The sequence below is a fragment of the Tetrao urogallus genome (assembly GCF_951394365.1).
Source record: "Tetrao urogallus genome assembly, chromosome: 2".
Lineage (NCBI taxonomy): Eukaryota > Metazoa > Chordata > Aves > Galliformes > Phasianidae > Tetrao > Tetrao urogallus.
This window is the reverse complement of record NC_136814.1, coordinates 67,227,841-67,252,176: the sequence shown is the minus strand read 5'-3', so window position 1 is coordinate 67,252,176 and position 24,336 is coordinate 67,227,841. Positions and strand designations below refer to the sequence as shown.

At 35.0% G+C, this 24,336-nt stretch overlaps 1 protein-coding gene across 1 annotated transcript in view; it reads right to left on the bottom strand.

Moving 5' to 3' along the window:
* Window positions 1–24,336, bottom strand: part of ATG5 (autophagy related 5) — a gene marked incomplete at both ends in the record, with an annotated part of 68,770 nt that overhangs the window by 21,460 nt on the left and 22,974 nt on the right. The window contains 2 exons of the mRNA XM_079550513.1: window positions 2,760–2,877; window positions 19,174–19,268. Coding sequence (XP_079406639.1) covers window positions 2,760–2,877; window positions 19,174–19,268 — 213 coding nt within the window. The remainder of the gene's footprint in view (window positions 1–2,759; window positions 2,878–19,173; window positions 19,269–24,336) is intronic.

Sequence of the window (24,336 nt, the reverse complement as noted above, 5' to 3'; positions counted from 1 at the left end):
GAACTTTGATAATAAAAAGATTCTACATCTTCCTGTGGAAAGAGACGTACTGAAATAAAAAAATAAATTTTGGCCATAAATATCCATCTTTTGGTGGGTGAAAGAGAAGAACAGTAATGAGAGGCCTAAAACTTTACTACAGAGTTCCTAGCATTTGTACATTCAAAGCCTAAGAGCCCTCACTGATTCTAAGTACAAATAATCAAGCTTTTCAGCGGAACATAATTTCACCAGAATTCTCTGGTGCTCCCATCTTTAAAATCACTTGTTTCATACTATTCATCCTGCCTAGTATCCCGTGATAATGAATTTCTTAGTGGAGAAAGAAATTAATACCATTCCAAAGAGCAATAATCAGCTGCCTTAATCATAACACTTCCTGAAGTACATTCATTTGCCATCTTTCATTTCAACAATCCAGAAAATGATCTTTCACTACACAGACAATAAGATGTACCTTGCCTATCCAGGAAGACACAAATCTCAGAGAATAAAAGGAGGGAGAGGTGGTGGGGACCAACTTTAAGCAGTAAAATTATCAGTGTGCACGTGTGCAGAAACCAAGACTGCATAGGCAATCTACATTTCTGACACCTTCTAAATTTCAACTATTCAACCGCAAATGAATATAACTACATTTGAAGGAAAACATTTGTACACTGCATCCCAGATTTCCAAAAATGTTTGCAAATTCTCATTTACCAGCAAAGTGGTCAGAAACTACTCAGTTCTACAATTTTCTCTGCATTTTGAGTTGATGGGCATCTACTGACAGAGGTAGCTCGTTAATTTCTCAGTGTATCAACAAGAGAGGAACTGAGTTGACTGAGTTGGTTTAATAGAGATTACAGCAGCACAGTTGTGCTGAGATTCAGCAGTAGCAGGATAACTTTCTGCTACCTAATAGATGAGGAGAATGGTCAGAGCATAAGAGGAACAATCAAGTAAAAAGAAACTGCAGTGCAGGAAAAGAATCCCTGATAGCTCATATCTACATGAAGAATCAAGTTAGCAAACGCTTCAGTTTGCAGGTTTCTCAGTAGAATCTTAAGGATCAAAGTTAGGCCAAATCTCAACAGATTTATACAAAAAAAGGTAGGCATACTCCAATAAAAAGAAATCTTTCTGCCAAATTTCAACCTTCTTAAGTGCAGAAATAGTAACTCTCTTAGTTTCTTTTCTATCAAGTAATTAGTAATTTTCTGAGTAAACAGCACAGTTTTTTATTTTAGCCTGTAAACAAAAAAGAAACAAGCAACTGCTATAGCAAATTTCTATCCTGCTATTAAAGGCTGGTGCATTTGTCAACTTCTGGAAAAAAAAAAAAAAATTAATGGGAAGTGTCAAGTAACTGGTACTCTCAAAATTAAATTACATTAAGCATCCCTTATATCCTGAAATAACTTCTGTATAAATGCTTTTGAGGTTTTTTTTTTCATTTGATTTACACTCCTGTCTTCAAAATTAAAATACATATTTCTTATCCATATTTTAAAATTCCCTTTGTTTGTTTGTTTTCACTACTGTTTCTAGGATCCTGAAACTCAAGTACTTACAGATGGCTAAACTTGCTTGTGCCCACCTTCAAGCATCCATTTGCATACTGTTTATACCTTTTGGACAGTTCGATAACATCATTCCCTAAAATTATGCTCTGAACTTTAGAACTGCTTTAACAAAAAATGGCACGAGACTAGCAATATGCCACGTTTTTCTTATCTTTTGTTCTTTTTGGAAATGATTGCTCATATGTGTTAACAAGTGTGAAAAAGGAGTTAAAAACAGTTTGATGTCAGACAATTTCTAAGGTCAACGTATTTCTTAATCAAATCCATGACATTTCATAAATTTTTACACTGATTTCAAGTTTATTGTTCTACTGTAAAAAGATGCTAATACTGCACCAGTAAATTGTGTCACAATCTTTTCTAAACTATCATAAATTTGTCAAAATTGATTGTGATTTATTGACTAAAAAAAACCCAAACAACAATCATCTCCTTTACATGGACTGATAAGAGACAACAGTAAGAACAAGATGAAAAACATTTCACATTAGACAATTTTGATGTCACTTTGCAGAGTACATAACTTCCACATTTACCCCATCTAAAAGTAAATCAGAGTTCCAACAGTTGTAATCTCTGGACTAATACAGAATCCAAAAATGTTTATAAGTGCTAATTAACAAATGCTATTGCATGAAATTATATGATGCCACACAATATAACTGCTATCCAGTCACACAAGAATTGTTAGTAACCATGCATAAATCTCTTATTCTCTGGTGTGCTTTTAAAGGTCAGATTTCAACAGGAAAAAAGGCTTATATTATAATCCATTTTGGAGTTTGATGTATGAAAATGTAATACAAAATTAAACAAACTTAAAACTTCTGCTGATTTTACTTTAAGAATATTTATTAAAATTGCAGAAGATAAAATATGAATGCTTTTATTAAGAGCAGCATGATGGCAAAGGCATAGGTGAGATTTAAATTAAAATTTCCTGGGACAAATTTTTCAGGAGTGCCAAAGGATGCACTTTTATCCTCTCCAAACACTGCAGGTGATGTATAGTGGGCACTGTAATTGGCCAAGGAAGAGTGAAATCTTCCACTCTGATACTGAAACAGAATTCTGCCTCCAAAGAAATCCCCATTAAAATAATTTATTTTGTATTTTGCTTATTATTTTCATATAGTACATAAACACATAATGATACATAATTTTATGAAATAAAAGTTATTTTTACAGTACCTTCAGGGGTGATAGCACTAGGACACACATCTTTTAGAAGATCTCCCAGAGTGTGCAATTGTCCTCCAGAAGCAATTGGTCGAAACAGCTTTTGTATAAAAGGTCTCTCTGTTGTTGCCTGTTTTAATAACAAAATTAGCAAAAACAACAATTTAAAGACCATGCAAATATATGGTGACACTATCTAAGACAGGGATAAGACAGAATTGAATAGAGGCTGCAGAAGACGCAATGCCTGACTTTTTCTTCTTGTATTTCATTTGTGATGAAGTGCAGGGGAATTGGTTTGTTAACAATTGTAACTACATTAACACTCAAAATTGTGAAAATCATTTGTACACACTATCATGGAAATGTAAAAGTGTTAATTTTTTTTTTTAAATTCATCATTTCTGTTTTGGGAGTAGAATCTGCTTGAGCACAGAAGTAATCTTCATTTAAGTAATTAAGCAGTGAGCACAAACTTAAAGAGATCAGCATATTTGCCAAGTCAAATCAATACTGCAATAAATATCCAGTACCTTCCTGCAATTTCCTTTTAGAAATACCTTAAGCACTTTGAGTAGCAAACAAGTACCCTTACAGCTCAAGATAAATGATTTCTTTATGCTGCATTTGTTCAAAAATTCTAGCTGTTTCAGCCCCAAGAAACAGAACAGATGTAGCCGGTGTCCCAGGTGACTGGGCTCCCATAAGCTGTACTTCCATCACATACCACCAGGAAGGGAAAGAACAATGCCAACCAGCGTCTCCTTCCAAATTTAGTTTCCTATCAATCAAAAAAGTTGTTCCTGTCCAAAAATGATTACTTATATATAAACAAATCACAAACTCAACATAAAAGAATACTTTTTTAAAAAAATACCATGAGATAAAAGATACCAAATGAGACCAAAGATACTTCTTGCTAATAGTCTCCATAAATGGAGAAATGCTTTTTTCCCAGTTTTCCTTATCAACACTGATCAGATGCAGAGTCAATTCTCTGTTCTCCTGGTAGCAAAGTGCGGATATAAACAGCACTAATGAAATGTTGGAACATTTGAAAAATGATGGCAGGCACACAGCCAACAGGATTCACCTCAGACAGATACATACTCAAGAAATGAATCTCTCACACATCATATTCACAGCATCACAGGATGCCTGAGACTGGTGGGACCTCTGGATCCCAAAGCTCCTGCACAGACACTCAGTGCAGGGGGCCTGGGCCCACATCCAGAAACACTGAAGTGTACCTCCAAAAAATTAGAAAAAACAACAACAACAAAACACTAAGACATTATTGTCAAAACGATTTTCTATCATTTTCATTAAAAAAAAAATATTTACAGAAGTCTAATCACAACTCCCAAGTGCTTACCATCCGAAGTAACAGAGGTGGAAATAAGTACAAGAAGGCAGCACCAAGTGAAGCAGTTACAATCTGTAGACTTTGGAGCTAAGAGTTTTCCAGGTGCTTATTCCTTTTTCTTATTCTTTAACATCTTTTTCCTAGTTATAATAATCTAATGCTGTATTACAACATGAGGGGAAAGTCCAAAAGGTACTTTCCAACAGGTCTCGCACACAGTTGCTGACTGCTCCAAAGCAATGCCCACAGCAGTTATCACGAAACATTACAGAAAATGAATTCAATTCCATATTTTAAGCATTGACCAATACAGATGTGGTAATGTAAATAAAAACCAGTGGTTTTCATCAATATTAAAATGATAGAAGTAACAGCATGTTAATTGTTTAAACAAAGACTACAGCTCACACATAATTCTACAGGAAGAATATTTCCCTATCATGTTTATACTTCTTCCCTGCAACACAGCAGATGCTTTGTGTGTTCAAAGAGTCAAAAGAAAAGTCCCATCCTACAATCTAAAGTGTTTATAGGATAAATTTTCAAAGTACCTTAGTCATATAACAGCATAAGACATCTTAGAAATAAAAATCTGTCACCTCCTTTGAAGTGTAGTAGCTAGTAATACAAACCGAACATGTCTACAGCTTTCTACTACTCCCATATTTACTGCAACAACATATGAAAAAACAGTCAACATGAGCAAGTTCTTATATAAAGTAACGTTTTGTCCAATATCTGTTTAATCCATCATGCAAAACAGTGCTATCTGTGATCTAACCCACAGACATCACTGCATAACTGTCAACAATTTGAACTTATTTACATCAGGTCTAAAGCATGTATTTGTACACTACTCATTGTTTCTTTCCCTACTATCACTTTCATAACTTTGACAGAATACAGCACTTACTGTATTTCACAGCATAGCACCAATATATCAGAGAGCTTTTCAAAAGATGCTGGATGCATTTGCAGGTTACTACAGATGAGCAGATCAGTAAGTGCTAATGATCTAGAAGGGAAATACCCTCAAGTATATTAAGATAAATTACCTGCTCCAAAATTCTGGGTGTATTTTACACTGATCATGTCCATAATTCAGTAACTTTTTGTTGTTGTTTTTTGTTTGTTTTATTAAAGCAAATATTCAATTTTGATAGCCTTCTAGGAAGCTGGAATTACTGCAACTGAAAATCTTCTACACTGCCTACACAGCACCACATACCTTGTGCTTTACACACAGAACAGTGTTCTTTGTTGTTGTTCTAAGGAAAGTGACAGAGAAAAGAAATGATACTACATTGAGAAATTACTTGTTTGGGTACACTGGCATTGAGAAGAGTTATTGGAGAGGTAAAGTCTTAAGACGACCGTTAAGGCAGCTTAAAGCATCAGAAGATCAGAGGCAAGCTATATAGTTACATACTGTGTTAGCAATTACAACTTTCTTCATCATCTTTCTGCCAAAAAGAGTATTCAGCATGCCTGGTCCCTTTCAGAACTGACAGAATATCAAACACTGCATGAAATCCACAATTTAATTAGACATTTTATGCAGGATGCATCTTACAATGAAAAACTTAACTCATGAACTGCTGGATTCTAATCTGGAAAAATCACTATTACCATTATTTCCAATCAAAGGAAGGGATTTTGACTTTCTGAGTGAACATTCTGATGCTACTCTAACTGTATTCAAACAAATAAAAGCTGCCACACTTGTTGAATGCGCTCAATGAAAGATTTCCTCTTAATTCCCATATGTGCATAAACTGACAGCCTAAAATCATAAGCTTTAACATTCCTACATGCTCTGTAGTTTCAGAAAGTTGCCAAGTTCATAGTCTACATTGCTTTGTAATGAACCACTTTCCACTAAAAAAAAAAAACCAACCAAGATTACAAAATCACAGAATCACAGAATGGCCAAGGTTGGAAGGGACCTCAAGGATCACGAATCTCCAACCCCCCTAGATTAGATAGCCTACCACTTTGTTTAAGCCAGTTTAAACTCAACCAAGAAGGTTTAAAAGTATTAGTAAGAATTTGTACAGTGATTCAAGTTACTTAATGCATATGGAAAACACAGGAACATTGACTACTCCCCGAAAATAAAACAGTGTTATATATTTTATATTTAAATTGATTTTTGACTGAAAAGTATGTTCTAAGATGTCTTCTGCTTTGTATAAATGTTTTCAATTACAAATCTTAGTAGTGAATAAGTGACTAATTGAAAAAATGGTAAATTACTGCAGTCACAGAGCTGTGCCTGTCTAGAAGCACAATGCTGCCAAGCCATAATATCACAAAAACTATTCTTTCACTGCTGTTGACACTGTTTTTCTGCAATATTTTGGCATCTTAACTTCTTTTTGCCTCACATTAGACCAGAATGACTGATTCCGTCACTGTGGAAAAGGCACAAGGCATTTTTATTTATTTAAAATAAGTAAACAATAACTCCACTCGCTAGACACGCATAATATCAGACTGAAAGATTAAACGGAAATGACAGCTAGGATAACAAATCACCAATAACTTCAGGTAAGAACTTGTGTCAGAAATAAATATTTGCATGTGTAAAGAAGCAAGTTCTGAATTTTAATAATGTTATCTGTAGTTGCTTCAACAGCTGTGCATTTTTTATTCTTATTCAGAAACAAGTTACATATTAAGAGAGATTACCTAACTCTTAAGTTCATTTCATATATCCTGTTACCTGCAGAATGTGGCCAATAAAAACAGACTGGCTCTTGGAAATAAGCAATAAAATAAGTACTAAAAGTACTATAATGGAGCACTTTTTATGCATGTAAACATCTAATATTCCATAGCCAGAACAAGCCAGTAAGTTAGTCTGTGCAACAAACAGCATCTCAGGTAGGAAGGAGTACATGTGAACTGCAGGGTAAACATTGTCTACCATCCACAAAATGCAAACAGGCGAGTACACAGAAAACAAGTCTCAGAGCAGATTTAGTCCAACTCGTGATTATTATTCTGCATTACTGGGATGCCTACAGGCCACAAAAGCTAGTGATTACAGCAGAAAACAACAACGCGTTATAAACAAAATTGCTTGTGCACCTAGGCCTCTAATTCTTAACCACACTATTCAGTGTTACTATTCTATTTTCAAACTCCAGTTATGCTTCTTCCTAATAAATAAAAGGAAATCCAAAAAACAACCATTTGGTTTTGCAATAACCAGTGCAACTCAAATAAATTTAATCATTCTTATAATTTAAATGCTGCTAAATATTTCTGCAGAACTTGTCAATAGCTAGAGCAGTCTCTTTTTGTACTTTCCTACATACTTCTTGTTGACACATTTTAACATTTTGAACCACTAATTTATACTCCATCTATCATTAAAGACAATTAGTGTGATACTCATTTGGATTTCCATAAATACCTCTGTTATTTAAATACCTCAAAGCAATTTATCAGCTACAAGCAGAATACAAGATTGTTTAAATGAAAACTGATACAAATTGATCTCTAAAACAGTGAGAGGGAGACTTTCCATTGAATTAAAGTGTTATCACAAAGATTTCCAAAGGAGGAAATTTTAGACACTATAAATGCAATCCTCTGTTACAAACCAGTTCAACTGACTTCTCTCTGCTCCTTCCTGATTCTGTACGAGTTCCTAATCTGCCCACACACAAATTGTCCCAAGCAAAGCTGTTCTATCACATTCGTCCAGAGCTTTATGATGAAACAATACTAGTGTGAAAAACAACAGACTTCCAGATGAACATAGGCTTAAGTTTGTAGCTTTCTTTTCAGCTTAGACTGTGAGAAGGCCCCAAGGTAACTATTTTGCACTTGTTTATGACATTCAAGATTATGCAACACTCCATATGAACACCTGAAGGGTGCATTTGCAAATTGCTACTCTGATGGCACACACAAAAAGGAGGAAACTTAAATGCTGATAAAATTTATTCCACAACAGGGCTGAAACAAGACATTTCTACAAGCCCGTTCCACTTGCAAAATAATGGGAAAACAACTTCTAATTTACATCTGTAGCTGAGGCTGTCCCTGCCATTGAAGGGCACAGAATTTCACGCTACGAGGCATTTTCTGGAAACAAAGTGGGAACTTTCAAGAAACTCTATGCTCAACCAGGATCGAATCAAAATTTATTAGACTTACCTCTTGTATTTATTTAAAATAGCTTTAATCATTTATAATAATTTCCCTAAAAGCACTTGTTATATTGTTGCTAGCACATATAATTTATCCTTGCCAATTTCTTTGATAGAATGGATATATCATTCTCTTAGAAACGATACTAGAGCAGTTCTCTCAGTTAATACACAAAATGATTATGCAGACTTAATCTTCCTTTTCTTGACCAGCTGAGTAGTTTACACAGACTTGGTTGAAAACTGTAACTTCTCCCCTCCGTTTGCTTCAGCTAGCCTTCATTCTCAGCATTTCAGCAGTAGGTTGTAAAAGACATCCACAGATTCCTAAAAAACTAAATGGAAGTTCAAACTCTATTCATCTGAAATGAAAGTAAAATGAATAAATAAAAATCAAGACCTACCCCAAGCAGTCAATGACGATATGGAAGATAACTGGTTAAAGTTATACTCAAAAAGAATAATACACTCAGTAAGTACAGAGCTGCATCAGGCGAGGGTCAGGTTGGGTGTTAGGAAAAGGTTCTTCACCAGAAGGTGGATGGGCACTAGAACAGAATCCCCAGGGCAGTGGCTGTATTCCAAAGCTGCCAAAGCTCAAGAAGTGTTTGGACAATGCTCTCGAACATATAGTTTGATTTTTGGGTTGTCTTTTATGGAGCCAGGAGTTGGACTTGATGCTTCTTAGTGCCTTTCAAGTCAGGAGATGATTCTGTGTGTGTATATATACACATACACACGCACATGCATGCTTACATGTATATAATGTGTGTATGTGTGTGTGCGTGTGTGTGTGTGTACACAACAAGTTGCCCCTTGATTTTTAGCTCAACAATCTAAAGTACCCACGGTGGGGAGGGAAGGAAATGAACTATGAAGATCTACTGTTTTATCTGCTTGAAGTTTATCATCTTTCATTTGAACTTGTATTATGTAAGGCTGTAAATACAGCAATGTGATTTATTTTTCTACTGTAATAATTCTTTCCAACCTCTCTTCAACATTCCAAGCTATGCAGGACTTCTCCTGTTTTGCTGTACACCTTTGACAACTTTTCTATTTCACTCTAAGTTATTAGGACATGAACAACATTCCAAAAAAAAATCTCTCTCAAGCATTTCTTTAAGCAGTCTGAGGAAAAAGTGAACTACAACTACTAGTTCTCTTTATTAATCTCTTCATTACGGTGATAATATTTTTTTCCTTTGAGTCTGTCTCATACTGCTTCAAAATATTGCACTGCTGACCTGCAAAGTCACATCACAGTTCCAAGTGCAACACATACCACATTACAAATAGAGCTAATTGGTGATCTCTGAATGGAAGAGCTAAGTAATTTGTTTTTACGTCTAATATTCAACAAAAAAAAAAAGGTAAAATGAAAAGGAGTGTGAGCATGCTCAGTGTGCACCTATCTAGAATTACCAGAAATACTGACTGACATGAAGCGATGGGAGTAGCAGGACTAGCTCTGAAGTCAATACATAGAATAAATCAAATGATCTGTCTTCCCCAATACCCTATTAAAAATTATATATTTTCAGTAGCTGCAGAAACTACAGTATATACCTGAGCATGGCCCCAAGATTTCGTGTGAAACTATGAAAATAACTTAGTTTATAAAAAGAATATTGAATAGCATGTAAGATGTACAAACTTGCTCTGTGAGTCAATGTTTTCACTTACAGACGTGTGTACCCATACTAACCCAAACTGATTTTCTTACCTTTCCATAATTTAAATGATCAAGAAAATATAAACAGGAATTGTCATAATTAATACTTACATCAAAATTAATTAGTATCTTAGCTGAGGCTATAGTTAAAATGAAGCCACAACTAGAAGCATTAACACATCTGGAATGAAGTTAAAATTTTACATAGTTGGGCTTATTGCAGTTATTTCTAGAAAACAATATTGAACAATTCTAGGTAACAAATAGTTAAAGACTATTCCCCAAATAACATATGGGCAACCACTCATACCTTCCTTGAAGTCTTTCATTGAACAGAGCACACTCTATGAAGCAACTGCAGTTCTAGCCTAACTTCCTACATAATTAAGAATAATTTACCTTTATTACAAACCTACAGAGAAATATGGCAACTATTTAGGTTAGTTTCCCCACGCACACTTTTTGAGGTTCTTTACTTGCTCAACTTCTCAAGGGATGAAAGAATCATTTAAAATGCCTCCCTTTATCATATTATTTAAACTGGCAATGAGCTTCCTTACAATCTTTTAGGAAAAAAAAAATTGTGTAATAGCAACAAAAACGGTTATTACAATCATAAAAACCATGTGAAAGCTAAACTTATTTCAAATGTTTGACAAATCTGAAAAATATACGTCTAGTTAGAAAATATCTTTTACCAAAGCCAAGTGATTCAAAATGTAATAAATTTACTTAATTCTAACACTTCAGGATATAAAACATTGTTTCTACTTCTACAATGCCTTCTAAAAATGTATCATCCAGTTCATGTTGATTTTACGTCCATTTCAAATATGTTCCTATCTCACTATGCAAGTAGACGCACAATTTGCTCAGCCATCCTCATGGCCTTTGTCTGGACTCCTTCCAAAAGTTCTGCATCTTTTTCACACAGTGGACTCCAGTACTTAACAAGTGGCTTCACCACAGCAGAAGTGAGCACTCTTCCTAATTCAGCCAAGAACACCCATCAGCATTCCTTGCTACAAGGGCCCATGGCTGAATTCCCTGCATTTTCTGAACTTACAAGTTACCTAGGGGGAACTTTAATCACTGTGTGGAGAAACTGAGAATCTTGTGAGATATTCTTTTCCCTCTGCTTTGTAAGTTCTCATTGTAGATACACTCAAATGCACTTGCAGGGTGGCTGCAAACTGGGTAAATTAAGAAAGGCCACAACAGAACTACGTTTTAAAACTTTCTGAGCAAGTTTGCAGATAGTTGATGAATTCCAGTGCTGATGAAAAATACGGATTACTTTACAGTAGTTCTTCTGTGAAATTATTCCATGTCCACAGAAAATCTTCCTTCTGCAAATTGCCAAATTATCTACTGAAGAACGTAATTTACTCTTTCTTCTGCTCTCAATGAAAAACTTCATATTTTAAGGTTTCTTTGGGAAAGTCTGAACTCTTTGATGGTGGGCTGAAGATATATACCTGTTGTTTAAGGTGTGTTAAAGAACACCATTCAAGTGCTCTTTTATATTGTTAGTGGCTTGAAGGAGCACAGGCAGGATCATTTGGAAAATGGTCCCAAAGCCTGTTGTTCAACGAAGGCTTAAACACCAAAGCCATGTTATTATGGTTTCCATAACATGGAATTAACATAATAATTAACAACTGTGAAATAGTTCCTGTAAGTCTGCAAGATGCCTCCTAACACTGCAGAGGCTAAAGGAGACTCCCTAATCAATTCTTGCTTGTATACTGAGGCAAGATTCATAACAGTATCATTAAAAACACTACGTTGAAGTGGCCAACCCTCTTGGTTTTTCCTGAACAAATAATGAACTCTCCTTAAGGACTCTTCCTAATTAAGCATTAAAATATATAGCCCACAATACACCAAAATATGCAGCAGAGCTTCAGTCAGAGATGAATGCAGTTATGGGCCAGACTGGGACAACACAGCACGTTGAATATTAACCTGAGAAAACCCTAAGCATTTAGGAATGTTCAAAGGATTGTCCTACTCTTACAAGCAGCAACATAAAAAGAACCAGCTGTAAGAGCTGTGCAGTGTAGCCTCTGGTTTAAAAGCATCACTTGTAGATTCAATAAAACATAATAACAACTTAAGTTCTCATGAAAACACTGAGAACATATTCACTCACTCTACAGATTTCCACAGAAAAAACATTTCTCAAAGGGTGAAAGACAGAGATCAAGATCACTAAGCCACCTATCACTAGCAGAGTAGATGAAAAACCTTGAAAAACTCATCTAAAGACTAATAGTAAATATATTCAACTAACTGAACCTTACCAGAAAGGACTAAAAACTTCTAGAACTAAAGCAAAACATGCTGTAAACAAAAAAATTTTACCTATAGACAACAGCTTTGCTTCACAATGATAAAAAATAAAAAATAATAATAAAAAAAATCGAACTGCTTTGTTTTATAGGTGTTTTATTAGATACCATCTGTGCTATAGCATTTCTGACAGAGAAAGAATACATCTGTCATACTGAAAACTATGCAGAATGTGTTGTAAGAAAAAAGGAATAAAGGTTTGAAAAATTATGTTCATCCAGCTGCTTAACAAAAATGGTCTGAGGAAAGAAGATATAGTTCGGGGCACTGAAATCAAGAGACAGAATATCCTAAATATCTTTTTTTTCTTTCTTTTTTAAGACAAATTGGAACAAACAACATCCAAAGCAAATATGCTGTTACACTCTATGGGTCATTTTTAGCAAGAGTGTGTATATATATACAATCAGAAGTTCCAATACCAGTCCCATGCAAAATGTTACAAGATGCATAACAAACACAGTTGAACTCCATCCTGGCTGTAGCTTTCTCCCTCAAATGATCTATAAAATTTGTTTGTCGAGATCTACATTCTCTAAACAACTGAATTAGCAGTATTTAACCTTAAATAAATTGCACAGCTCCTAGAAGAAGAAAAAAGTCAACATTCAAGAGTGATTTCATACATAAAAGCCAAGCAGGCAGCAGTCAGTAAGGTCAAATAGTAACAAAACACAAACAGTACATGCAGTTCCAAGAGATGGTTTTGTTGAGTGCTGGCAAGACAGACGCCTACAACATAAGCATATCCTCAAAGTACTAAATTTCCTGTCCAGAAGAAAATTCATATTTGCAATTAATAAAGTATCTGATTCATCAGTAACAAAAAATTAATAGCACTTTTCACACTTGCAGTACTGTGGTTTGCACACAGAACTAAGCCTTAATAGAAGTAAGCAACTGAGTATTGACTAGCTATGAAGAAAACAACTTTAGATATGGATTTACATCCAAAAAAGTAAATGTCATGTCATTTGCTTTGAAGTGCTGAATTTTACAGTAACTTATATGATACTATTATTCTATTTACATATTAAAGCCAGTAATTCTTCTGAATTTTCCGCAATTAGGATCAGCTAGAAGAAACTTATGATTATGGGTAGCAAAACCACAAACATTTATGCTTGTTAATTCATAATGTATTCATATGGAATGGTGCCACACCCTAGTTCCTCATAGGCTTATTTCATTCCACACTTACCTGTGTACAACTTACTTTCAGAGTTCAGGAAAGTGCAAACAAATATGGGCACTTTCTAAACAAGTGAACACTTTCTGTATTTACTGATCCTCAGTTTTGTGCAGAAGTTAACCCATTTTGTTTACATTTTTCTTTTTCCCCTGGCTATTCCTTGGCAGCATGAGAGAAAAATCAAAAGAATAAGGCTACAGACTGCAAGATTCAGGGAGCTGATTATTTAAGTGCGTAAAGCGGCAAATAACTTTGCATTGACAGAAGTGAGTGAAACAGAAGATGAACAGATTTAATTATCAGAAAAAACACAGTAATATAATAAAAACAATTGCATTTAAATGGTAGAATCCAACAGTAAATCTAAACACACCTAATTCAATTGAATTATGGCTTCATTTAATGCCATCACTGCAACCTCTCAACACATTCACCTTTAAGAGCTAACATTCAAAGTTAAGGTGAACAATGCAACTTTTTTTTTTTTTAATTGCATACATCATTACAAGTTCAGGATGATACATAAATATACAAGCAACTCTTTTACTAAAACAATTTAGGGAAATAGAGCCACGGCAATTCAAATCTCTTTGTTTGAATTTGAATCTGTAACACGATCATTTACATTAACTTCTTTATATACAAATTCATTATCATAAGTCTACTTGGAGAAAACATGACAAATGAAGTATTCTGCAAAAACAGCTTACAAAGTAACCTATCAATTTGTGATTAGGGAGCACATAAGATATTTGGAAAGATGATCACATTTTCAAATCAGGAATAGACAATCTTTTTCCCCATCAAAAATGCTAATTATTTCATCACTACTTAAAATGTGATTTACATTCTGCTTACAAAAAATAAGTTGATATAATTATTTAAAAGTGAACTTATTAACTGCTGGCAGGCTGCTGATTTTCAACACACTCAGACTATTCCAGGACCTAAGAGTATCTGATAAAGGACTTAGAATTAAATATTGTCCAATTTTCCCCAACAGACAGAATACAGCAAATCCCTAAATAGCCTTGAACCAGTTATACACTTCAGAAACTGAAGAAGCTATTTTTCATACAAGCCAATACTATATTATTTTTATGCAAAGTATGTCTACATTCAACTCAGAAGTAATATTATAGCTCCTGCTGACAAACCCAAGGTAATTTAAAACTATCTAGCATGGTAACAATTCAACCATGGCTCAGAGAAAATACCCCAATGGAGGTTTTATAGCCTCCTCTCTTCTGCATTTCCCTCCTACATCTTATGCAACTTCTACAACAGCTTTGAACTAGTTAGATTGACAGCTTTACAGACAGCTCAGGCATATTTACATAAACTTTAGTTACCATCTGACAGCAAATATAATCTCAGAATTTTTCTTCTACTCTGAGTACAGCCCTCATTGCTGCATAGATTCTTAAAGACACAAGGCTGACCTTGCACATAGGTTCCATAAAGTCTCTTCACAGTAAACAAATTTGCATAGTAGGTTATGAATTTTCCTGCTCATGCAGAATTTTCCACAGAACTTTCCTTTCCTGAGGCCCTATGAAGCATATTTGCCCAAATCTTAAAAACTTTCTCATTCACAGAGCTTTCATTTTTGAAGTAATTTAAAACTGGTGAAAATATGCTACTCTTTCTTTGATGTTGAACTACCAGCTATTAGTATAGCCATTCTGTGTACTCAATTGCTGATTAACCTCCAATGTTTTCTCCTTTCCAGCACAGAAATTCAGCCAAATCAATGACCATTTCACATTATTTTGTTAACTACACAATCTCTGCAAAAGAAAAATTTTGAAGAAATAAATCAGCCTATTACCAGTGAGTTGTTTACAAAAAGACCACTTGTGCATTAAAAGATATAAAGGTAGATATGGTATTACATAGAAACATATTCAAGAGCTTTTTGCATAAGTCAACAAAACCGGCTATGTTGTGTTGCCCTCTTCAGGTCAGTAGCAGTCATGGTTTTAGTCCTGCTTGACTAGATATTGAACAATCTTATGACAAAAGGTAAAACTGCCAATCTGTAGTTTCAAGTAGCAGTTAAGTCTATTCTACCTAAACTTGAAGTATTATTTCTACAGTGTTTTCAATCAAAACACTTCACAGATTGTCTCTACTTTGCCTGACCTTCAATACCAATCTTGAAGATTTTCAAAGTATCAGCTGGTGTTTAAAGACTACAAAACAAATTCAGCACTGGTAAGCAAGTTTAAAGAGCTCCACTGGTGCACTTCACGAAGTAAAATGAAGCTACGCAACTCACTGTTAATGAACACATAGGTCAGAAAGTCAGAAAGCTTTACAGAGGTGGAAGGCAATGTAAAACTTAGAAACTGGACAATCTATTACCTAAATATTAATTAAATCTAAAATGTATTTAGACATCTCAAAGCCACACCTTTGACATAAAGAGGAAAGTGCTCAATTAAACCTGTATTTTACAAAGTATGGTGAATTTCAAGCACGTTACTAAAGCAAATACACACTGTAACAATTTGTAACTGGGAAGTCTAATCATGACATCAAGATTCTTAGGACAGACTACAGAGGGAAGGAGGGTGAGAGATCGGCAGGAAGCAACATGCAGAGCAACCAAAAACAAGTGGGTGAGAATGACCTGGTGAGAGTGCGGGCAAGTTGGCGTGACTCTCTGATATCAAAACTCCAGGATGAGTACAGACTAGGTGCACAACAACAACAACAATGAGACAGTGTTCCCATCTGCAGCGCCAGACAGCATGCAGTGGTTTACCAGGGCAGCCTATCAGCACCTAACTGAAAGGCACCACTTCAGTGCCTGGAGCCAGAGATCCTATTGCAGATCGAAGGAAACTTCTTGCCAATTACCAGCCTCACAACTGTCCAATTGTAAAATGCAAAACCCACTAATCTTAAATATGGGGACTATGACCTCAAGACAAACTAGCTATAGTACCATACCAGAAAAGCAGCACTCTTGATGCATGATACGCTCACAGCACTGTGATTATTTTCTCTCTTCAAATGAAAAAGGCATTCTATTCCAAAGTATTATCAGAGAGAAAGTTTTATGCAATTGCCATGTGAAGGCAGTAGCTTATATCTCTGAAGAAATGATGTGGGGCATATTTATTTTTGAAACATCTAAGTAAAAGTGACACAAAAAAATAGTCACTGCTTTTAAACTAACTCTGCTAGAAAAAGTTTCCACGTATGTGAAAGCTGCAAGTGTACAAGTTCCTCAAGACACTTAAGACTATGACAGTTGCAATAAAAATTGCCAAATCTCTTAGCTAACTTAAAATTGCATTAGTGACATGTAATCTTATTCTTCATCTTCTGTGGTAGATGCTAGGATTCCAGTCCAATCTTAGCTGCTGCTCTTAAAAGAATTAGTGCTGGACAAAGGCTTAAAATTATCTGTGGTTAGTTTAGTTCTGACTTACTCAAGTACTATGTTAGTATTTTTGCCATCTTTCTCCCCTACACACCGTCATATTTGGATACCACAAGAGGTATGATTCATATTATTCTTTAGAAACGCTTTTTAATAGATAAGCTTTACAAATGAGACAGCATTTGAGTTTTGAAGATATACTTTCCAATGAAGTTCTCATATCAGATCTTTATTGCATTTCTTTGTCTGCATTTTTAGGAGTCATAAAGACTGTTTTTTCTTAGCTACCATCAACTAAGCACTTCTCTGAAGGAAAACAAACTCATATATAGCCAAAAAGAACTCATCAATCGCCACTCCCTATGCAGTTCCCTTCATAGAATTTTCCTCTATTTTTGGGGGGATAATGGAAGGTAGGGAGAATAAGAGCAGGAATTCTTCCTATTGAAGGCAATGTCTAGTAAATTCCTGTAATCCAACTGCACAGGTTTATTTAATCAACAGAACTGTTGTAAAAGAATACACAAGGGATGAATGACTTTAATACGAATTTAATACAAACCCAGACTGTCAGATATTTATGTAGGAATATGAAAATTACCAACTAGAATGCAAAGCTGACTTTTCCTAACAATAAGAGAATGTGAGTGCTGTTGGGATTGAGGTTAAATAGATTTCAAAAATACCTCTGATTAATTTATTTCAGTATATGCAAATCTGTCACTGAGTACAACAAATTTATGATGAAATTATAGAAATTAACTTCCTGTTTGGAATCAAATTATCATCTCATCTTTCATGCTTTCTGAAAATTCCTCTAAATACCACCTTTATGATGAGCAGTTGTCAGTGCACAAAGCAACAAGACAAAAAAAGCTAGGAACACCTGCAGCCACCTTTTAAGAAAGAGGAACATTACTGAAAATACTTAGAAATGTTAAGAACATCAGCACTGAAAATAATATACAGCAACTTTCTCAAAAGCTGTCTCAGCATCACCTTTATTTATGTTTGGTCTTCTACTCTTAATCAGATATTTGGGGTTTAAACTATTATCAAGTACAGATTTCCAACTGAAAAAGCTAACATGAAGATAAGCACTACTGAGTAAAAGTATAAAAACAGAAAACAATTTTTGTTTTAAGAAAACTTTACTAGCACAAAATATCACAGGATATCAAAATTTCACTCAAGTTTTAAGTCCTCTATCTTATTCAAAAAACAAAATTTTCACTTGATGTATCCATGCATGTGCTGTGTTTTTGTTTTGTTTTTTACAGAAAACAAAAAAAAAAACTATGAGAGAACAACAATTCAGTTGTCAAACAGAAATGCTGAGCAAAGTGCTTTTCCCGAGGCATACTTTTTGATACCTAGACTAACCTTGTCATCTGCCATGATATCTGACCAAAATAACTGATTTCCGTTCTCAACCTAAGGTTTCACTATGACAGTAAGTGTCTTGTATCTAACATTAAAAAATATTTCAGTCTCATAGCAACATTGAGAGTCTTTTACAGATTTTACTTTACCATTTACCATACAAAGCAGTAATAGATAATTCACGAGATTTTTGTTTTATGTGCCAGGTGTAAAACAAATGTAAACAGCTGAAGATGCATCAAAGCCAGATCAGAGAAGAATTCTAATTGATAGGAGACTACATAGCTTTTAACTATGCTTAGTTCTGAAGTTCATCATGACCATAATGCTATGAAAACAAAGGGGACATAAAAAACTGAGATGTATTCCTTGGAATCCTTATAAACAAAGTGCTGAGATTCTCTGATTCTATGAAAAACAGCACTGGAGTGATAGAGATCAGAGAAAAAAAAATAATCAAAGATTGTTTGGTATTATAAAGTATATAATAAAAGAAAAAAGGTAAGAATTGGACAAAGATCTATGCCTCTAAATTTCTCTTTGTAACACCAGCAAGAAAAGAAGCCTACACAGTGGTTAAAGGAAAAAGTGTTGATTCTCAAGTGTTTCATTCAGCCATTTCAAAGTAGTTGCATCCAAAGTAGTCCCCATGTTTAGTTTTTACACATCAAACTACCATCTATACTAGCTTTAGCACATTCTCAAGTATTACTCACGACACAGTGAATGGCAATTATCTATTAGAATAAACACAATCCAGCTTGTCTTTACTAATTCATACAAACTTTCACCTTAATGTTAGAAAAGGGAAAGTATAATTATGAAAAGCCAAGATAATGACATAGGACACCTTAGGTGAAGAGTTTGATAAAATTGCTTTTATTTTGTTATCTCCTACCTGATAAATTCTAAATGGGATGTACCGAAATCCACTATCTTCTGGAGGATACTCCATGAGTTTTCGGTTTATAGCCCAAAATTGCTCAAATTTATCTGTGAAGGTAAAAGCAGATTTTGTTAATACTAGTAACATGCCTAATTCTTCAGCTACAAGAGATAAATAAGGCATGACTGGAACAGCATGCAAATGCAAACTTTTCTTACAGGAATTCAGTCTGTACAAATTTATTTTCCCCATATTTCTCTTCCCTATTTAGTCTCAAGCCAGAGAAAAGCCATCTGCATTTTCCTATGAAAATGGTGACATGATGACTTCTAGTAGGTCTCTCTTTCAGTTTAAGTCACATCACATCTCCCAGTGCTAGAGAAATAATGAGCCACTACCTCAATTAATAGTGTCTGCATCTACACTCTTGGCTAGTACTGGTCCACACTGCCTCCCAGTTTGTTAAAAATATCCACTTGTTCCTACCTGTAGCTGAGCTATAGGTGCAAAGCATGGACTAACTAAAAAGAAGGCAAAAAATTCTCAGAGAGTTTACATTTGGATATGTAAGTATTAAAATAATCCCCAGTGATGCATGATCTAATCAGAAAGTATACTGTCAGTTTCGCAAGGCAGCTTGGAAATAAAATTTTGTTTGAAAAACATTTTTTTTTTGTTATATTATCCATATAACTAGGTTTAGCAAAACAGCGATAGGCAGCACACCATTTTCATCCTGTTCAGACAATACAAGAACTGAACAGCATACTGTGCTTACAGTTTGTTAAGGTCAACACAGGTCTAAAGTAATAATTTTTCTTTTATTTATTTATTTATAACAGATTTAAATCAACTATTCAATTCAAGAAAACCAATAGAAAAATTAACAGAAAGGAATACGAAGGGCTACGATGAATAAAGCTGCCACTAACCTTATGGAGAGGCAGCTTTAAAAAGAGAAGGGCAAGAGATAAGTTTCCTTATAGGCCCTAACATTTAAGGCACAAAACACAGTGGCTGGGTCTGCAGCAGGAAAGCGGTATCACATTCTTTCCTCAGAGCAATGCTGAGTCTCAGAACGACGACAGAGAGAATACTGTTAGAGAATTCAACCACTGTGAGTCAAGGTCAAATTGAGAAATCTGCTCACTGATAAAAGCTACCAGCTTCCAAAATTGTTGCATCTACAGAAAACTAAAATAATCTGGGATTTGCTTCTCCTGAGCATACAGTACCAGACTTCTGTCAGTGCACTGAAGGATGCAGAGAATACACAGAGCAGAGCTCCTAAGTTGCTGCTTTTAGTGACTGAAGATGGCAAAGTTTCACAGAAACAGTAAAACTTCTGCCAGGTATTCCGTAGCAGCATTTCCTGATACTTATCTCAGAAAGAAATTCCACACCCTTCTTTCCTGATTAGCAGCAAGCACCTCTGGGCAAGTACTTGCCTGAGTTGCAAAGTGCCCAACAGCAAACCCACTGGAGACTTCAGCTGTGACAACAATGACCCAGGAGCTGTCTGTGCCCAAGCAAACCTACAATTAGGAACCCCAGCCTACAGAGTCAGACATTTACTCATACAATGAGCAAAGAATAATAGCAGCCTTCTCATGAGCTCTGCTAGCAGGAAGGTACGTAGCTCGCTTCAAAAGTGATGCCAGTAGAGCTTCACCCTCTCCTGTCCTACCATCAACATTTACATCTGATGTCGTGGGCCAATATAACAAAACAGGAGGCATTACTTTTGGAGTAGCCCTCATACAAACGAGTCAGAGGTCTTAAGACACATATGCAGTGAAGGTAGAGTATTATCTAAAGACGTCCAAGATAAGGAATCTTCAACATTCTACTGCTGTCCTTCAAACAACCTTATATGGATACTTTTTTTTTTTTTTTTTTTTTTAATTAAAGGAAGCTGATTTGGGTGTAAGAAAACTATCCCAAAATTTTAAAGAATGCAGGAAAAAGGTTATCCAGTCTGCATGTACACTAATACATACAACCTAGCAAGAGCTTTTATTAGCATCATGCACATTGGCTTAATGGCAGAATTCCAATTTATTTTAAAATAAGTGCAGTAGGAGAAAACTTCAAATTTAAAGTTTTTTTTTTTTAAAAAAAAAGCACCCAATCCTCCCCAAATTCTTTTGAAAATATGAGGAAAATATTTTATATTCATAATTCTCCCATTTTTGTGTCAGTGCCTCCCATTTATATGAAACAGACATAAGGAAGCTATTAACAATACTACAAGAAATAACAACTTTTTAGAGCATTGACTAGATAGGACTTAAAGGCACAAAGCTACTGGGCAGAAGTTTAACAATCAAAACTGAATTTTCCTCAAGCCAGTAATCAAGGAAGAGTTCTGCACCAACCAGCGGAAGCACTTCACATGCACATCTCCCTCCCTCTAGAGATTGTTATGCAGGCTATGTAACATCTATGTTCCCCAGGCAGTCAAAAACAGTCACTTTTGTTTTCTGTATCTGTTTTAAAGGAAGTGCTTGACCAATATGTTAAAGTTTCTGTATTAGCAAAATCAGTACTTGCAAAAGATGAGACCTTCGTATCTGAAAAAGAGCATTCCAATTAATGGTAATAAAATTCAAACAGAAATATTACATTACTGATAGCAGAAAAGTTTCAAATGACTACTAATCACATTACTTAAACAAGAGCTTTATATACGTTTGCCACAAGTAATAAACAAAACCCCTTTTTCTCTGGATTTTATGTCAATAATCAGAAAGTTAATAAGCAAACAATGGAAGAGAGATCCAGTTGAAAGAAACATATCAGTTATCATTTATATTTATGAATATAGAAATTAGAAATGCAGCCAGTGCACATCTAAACACACAGACAGTCTTCAGTATAACAGATATGCGCTAAATCTACAAGAAGTAGAGGTAACAAATCCACAAGAACAATGTCGTCCATAGTCTCAGTACACAAAATTACTAACCAGCAAACTAATTAGTCAAGCAAGACACATGATGCATTTGGTGTTCAAATATCTCATTGAAAATGTTAATGCTTTCAAAACTCCCTTTAAGATTGTTTAAGACAGGTACAAAAAAAAACCAACCAAAAAACAACAACAAACCACACTGAGAATTATGGTTTCTTCCATTAAGTAGGACTGGAAATCATTTAAGTCATTGAAATTAATCCAAATATATAATGGTTACATTAAAAAGCTGTTAATATCTCCAGTCATTGCTTAGAAAACCAAACCTTTGTTGTTGTTAACAGGCAGTCATGTTTGATTTTTTAATATTAAGCAGCTTTAATTAAGGATTAGTCCAGACTGAAATTTCCAAGGATAGACTTCTTTCTCAGGCTGAGACATATTCTCCAGACAACCAGAAAAATCAGTATTAATTCACATTAGTGTGTTACAGTCATTCCCTGAAACTCAAGTGCTGTCACACTTCACATGAACAACTTGAATATGGGTAATTATCACAGAATGATAAATTATATCCAATAAAACAGTAATCATTGCATATGGTCAAAATGAAGTTCTTAATGTAAAAGGATGATTAAAAAGAAGAAAAAACCCTTTTAAACTTATCAGCAGACAAATTACTATACTTAGGAATTATTTAGTCTCTCCATGTGACACTTATGCAATTATTTATTAACAGAATACTGATTCCAGAACTTAATATTTTTCAAGAAGGCTGCAGAGAAAGTTTAAATAACAAAAAGAATTAAATGCAGAAATGTGGAAAAGATTACTGCTTAAATTCAGAAAGGAAATGGTAATTCTGGGCACTTATCTCCCTATACATTTTTGAAGAGTCAAAAAAGAAACAACTGTAGCACCCAGTTTATCATTTATGCCTGATTTTTTCCTGTATGGTTCCTTGCTTCTTCTTCAAGTCATCTAGTTGGCTTGGTTATTTTTTTTAAGCTGCTTGGGATTAAATTGTAGCTCTAACTCTATGCAAACAATTGCAATTTGCAGCCAGCATAAAAGTGTATCCAACTCTGGAGTCAAAAAACCCAAATTTTTTTCTTCTATTCTCAGTGGTTCACCACTGTCCAATAACCATACAAACCACAGAAATGATGTACAGCTTGGGCAGAATCAACCATAACATTAACAACTGACATAACAGAATCGTGGCAAAAATTAGACTTGAAGTGCCTTTGGAGGAAGGTTTTGGAATATGAGCTCCAGTCCAAAACAGAGCTGCCTACATAAAGTTAAATGTGCTTGCTCAAGGCCTTATACAGGCAAGTTCTGACAGTCTCCAGGGTTAGAGAGCTCTCTGGGCAATGAGTTCACGTTTTACCACTCTCAAACACCTTGCCCTTATCCCAACAGAATCCCTCCAAGTGTAACCATCTTTTGTACTTGTCAAACTCTATCATCAATGCAGGCACATCCAAGAGGAGTCAGAACTCTATTCTTCTTTACAATTTCTCCCTTCAGGTAGTGAAAAGCTGATGCTTAATCCATCTTCAGCCTTCTCCAGGCTAAACTATACAGTCTCTTCTATTGCAGCATATACTGCAGACCCCTAGTTGTCCGAACAGCATTCTTTGGATTTTCTGCTGTTTGCCAGCATTTCTATCGTTCTGGAGATCCAAGGTGGACACAGTATTCCCAGTTCATCTTCACTAGTACTGAGTTGATGGGAATAACTACTATAATAACTATTACACCAGGGAACAATGTTCATTTGTCTTTTCAGAATGTCATCAGATGAGAGTAACTATCACATGCATAGATAGATGCATAGATAGATACATAAATAGATATAGATGCATAGACAGATACATAAATAGATATAGATAGATGCATATATATATAGGGAGTTAGTAACTGTTTACTTAATGTGACAGAAGCTAGCAACAGAACTGTGGAAATATTTTTCATATCATAAATAGTAAAGTACAACACTGAACATTAATGCATCTGAAGTTGTCGTGATTTTACTTTATAATTCAAGAACAGTCATTACTCATAAAAATATCTCACTAGGATGATTTCCCCAGAAGTTCTAGGCATCCTCCAAGTTCTCACTGAGTTGGTGTGTTATTACATAATACCATGGAAAGGCAGTAAAGACTGTAAAATTTGGAAGTCAAGAGCAAATGAATTGGTCTGGCCATCCTAGATGAATAAGCCATGAAATCAGCACTAGTAAGCTAATTAGC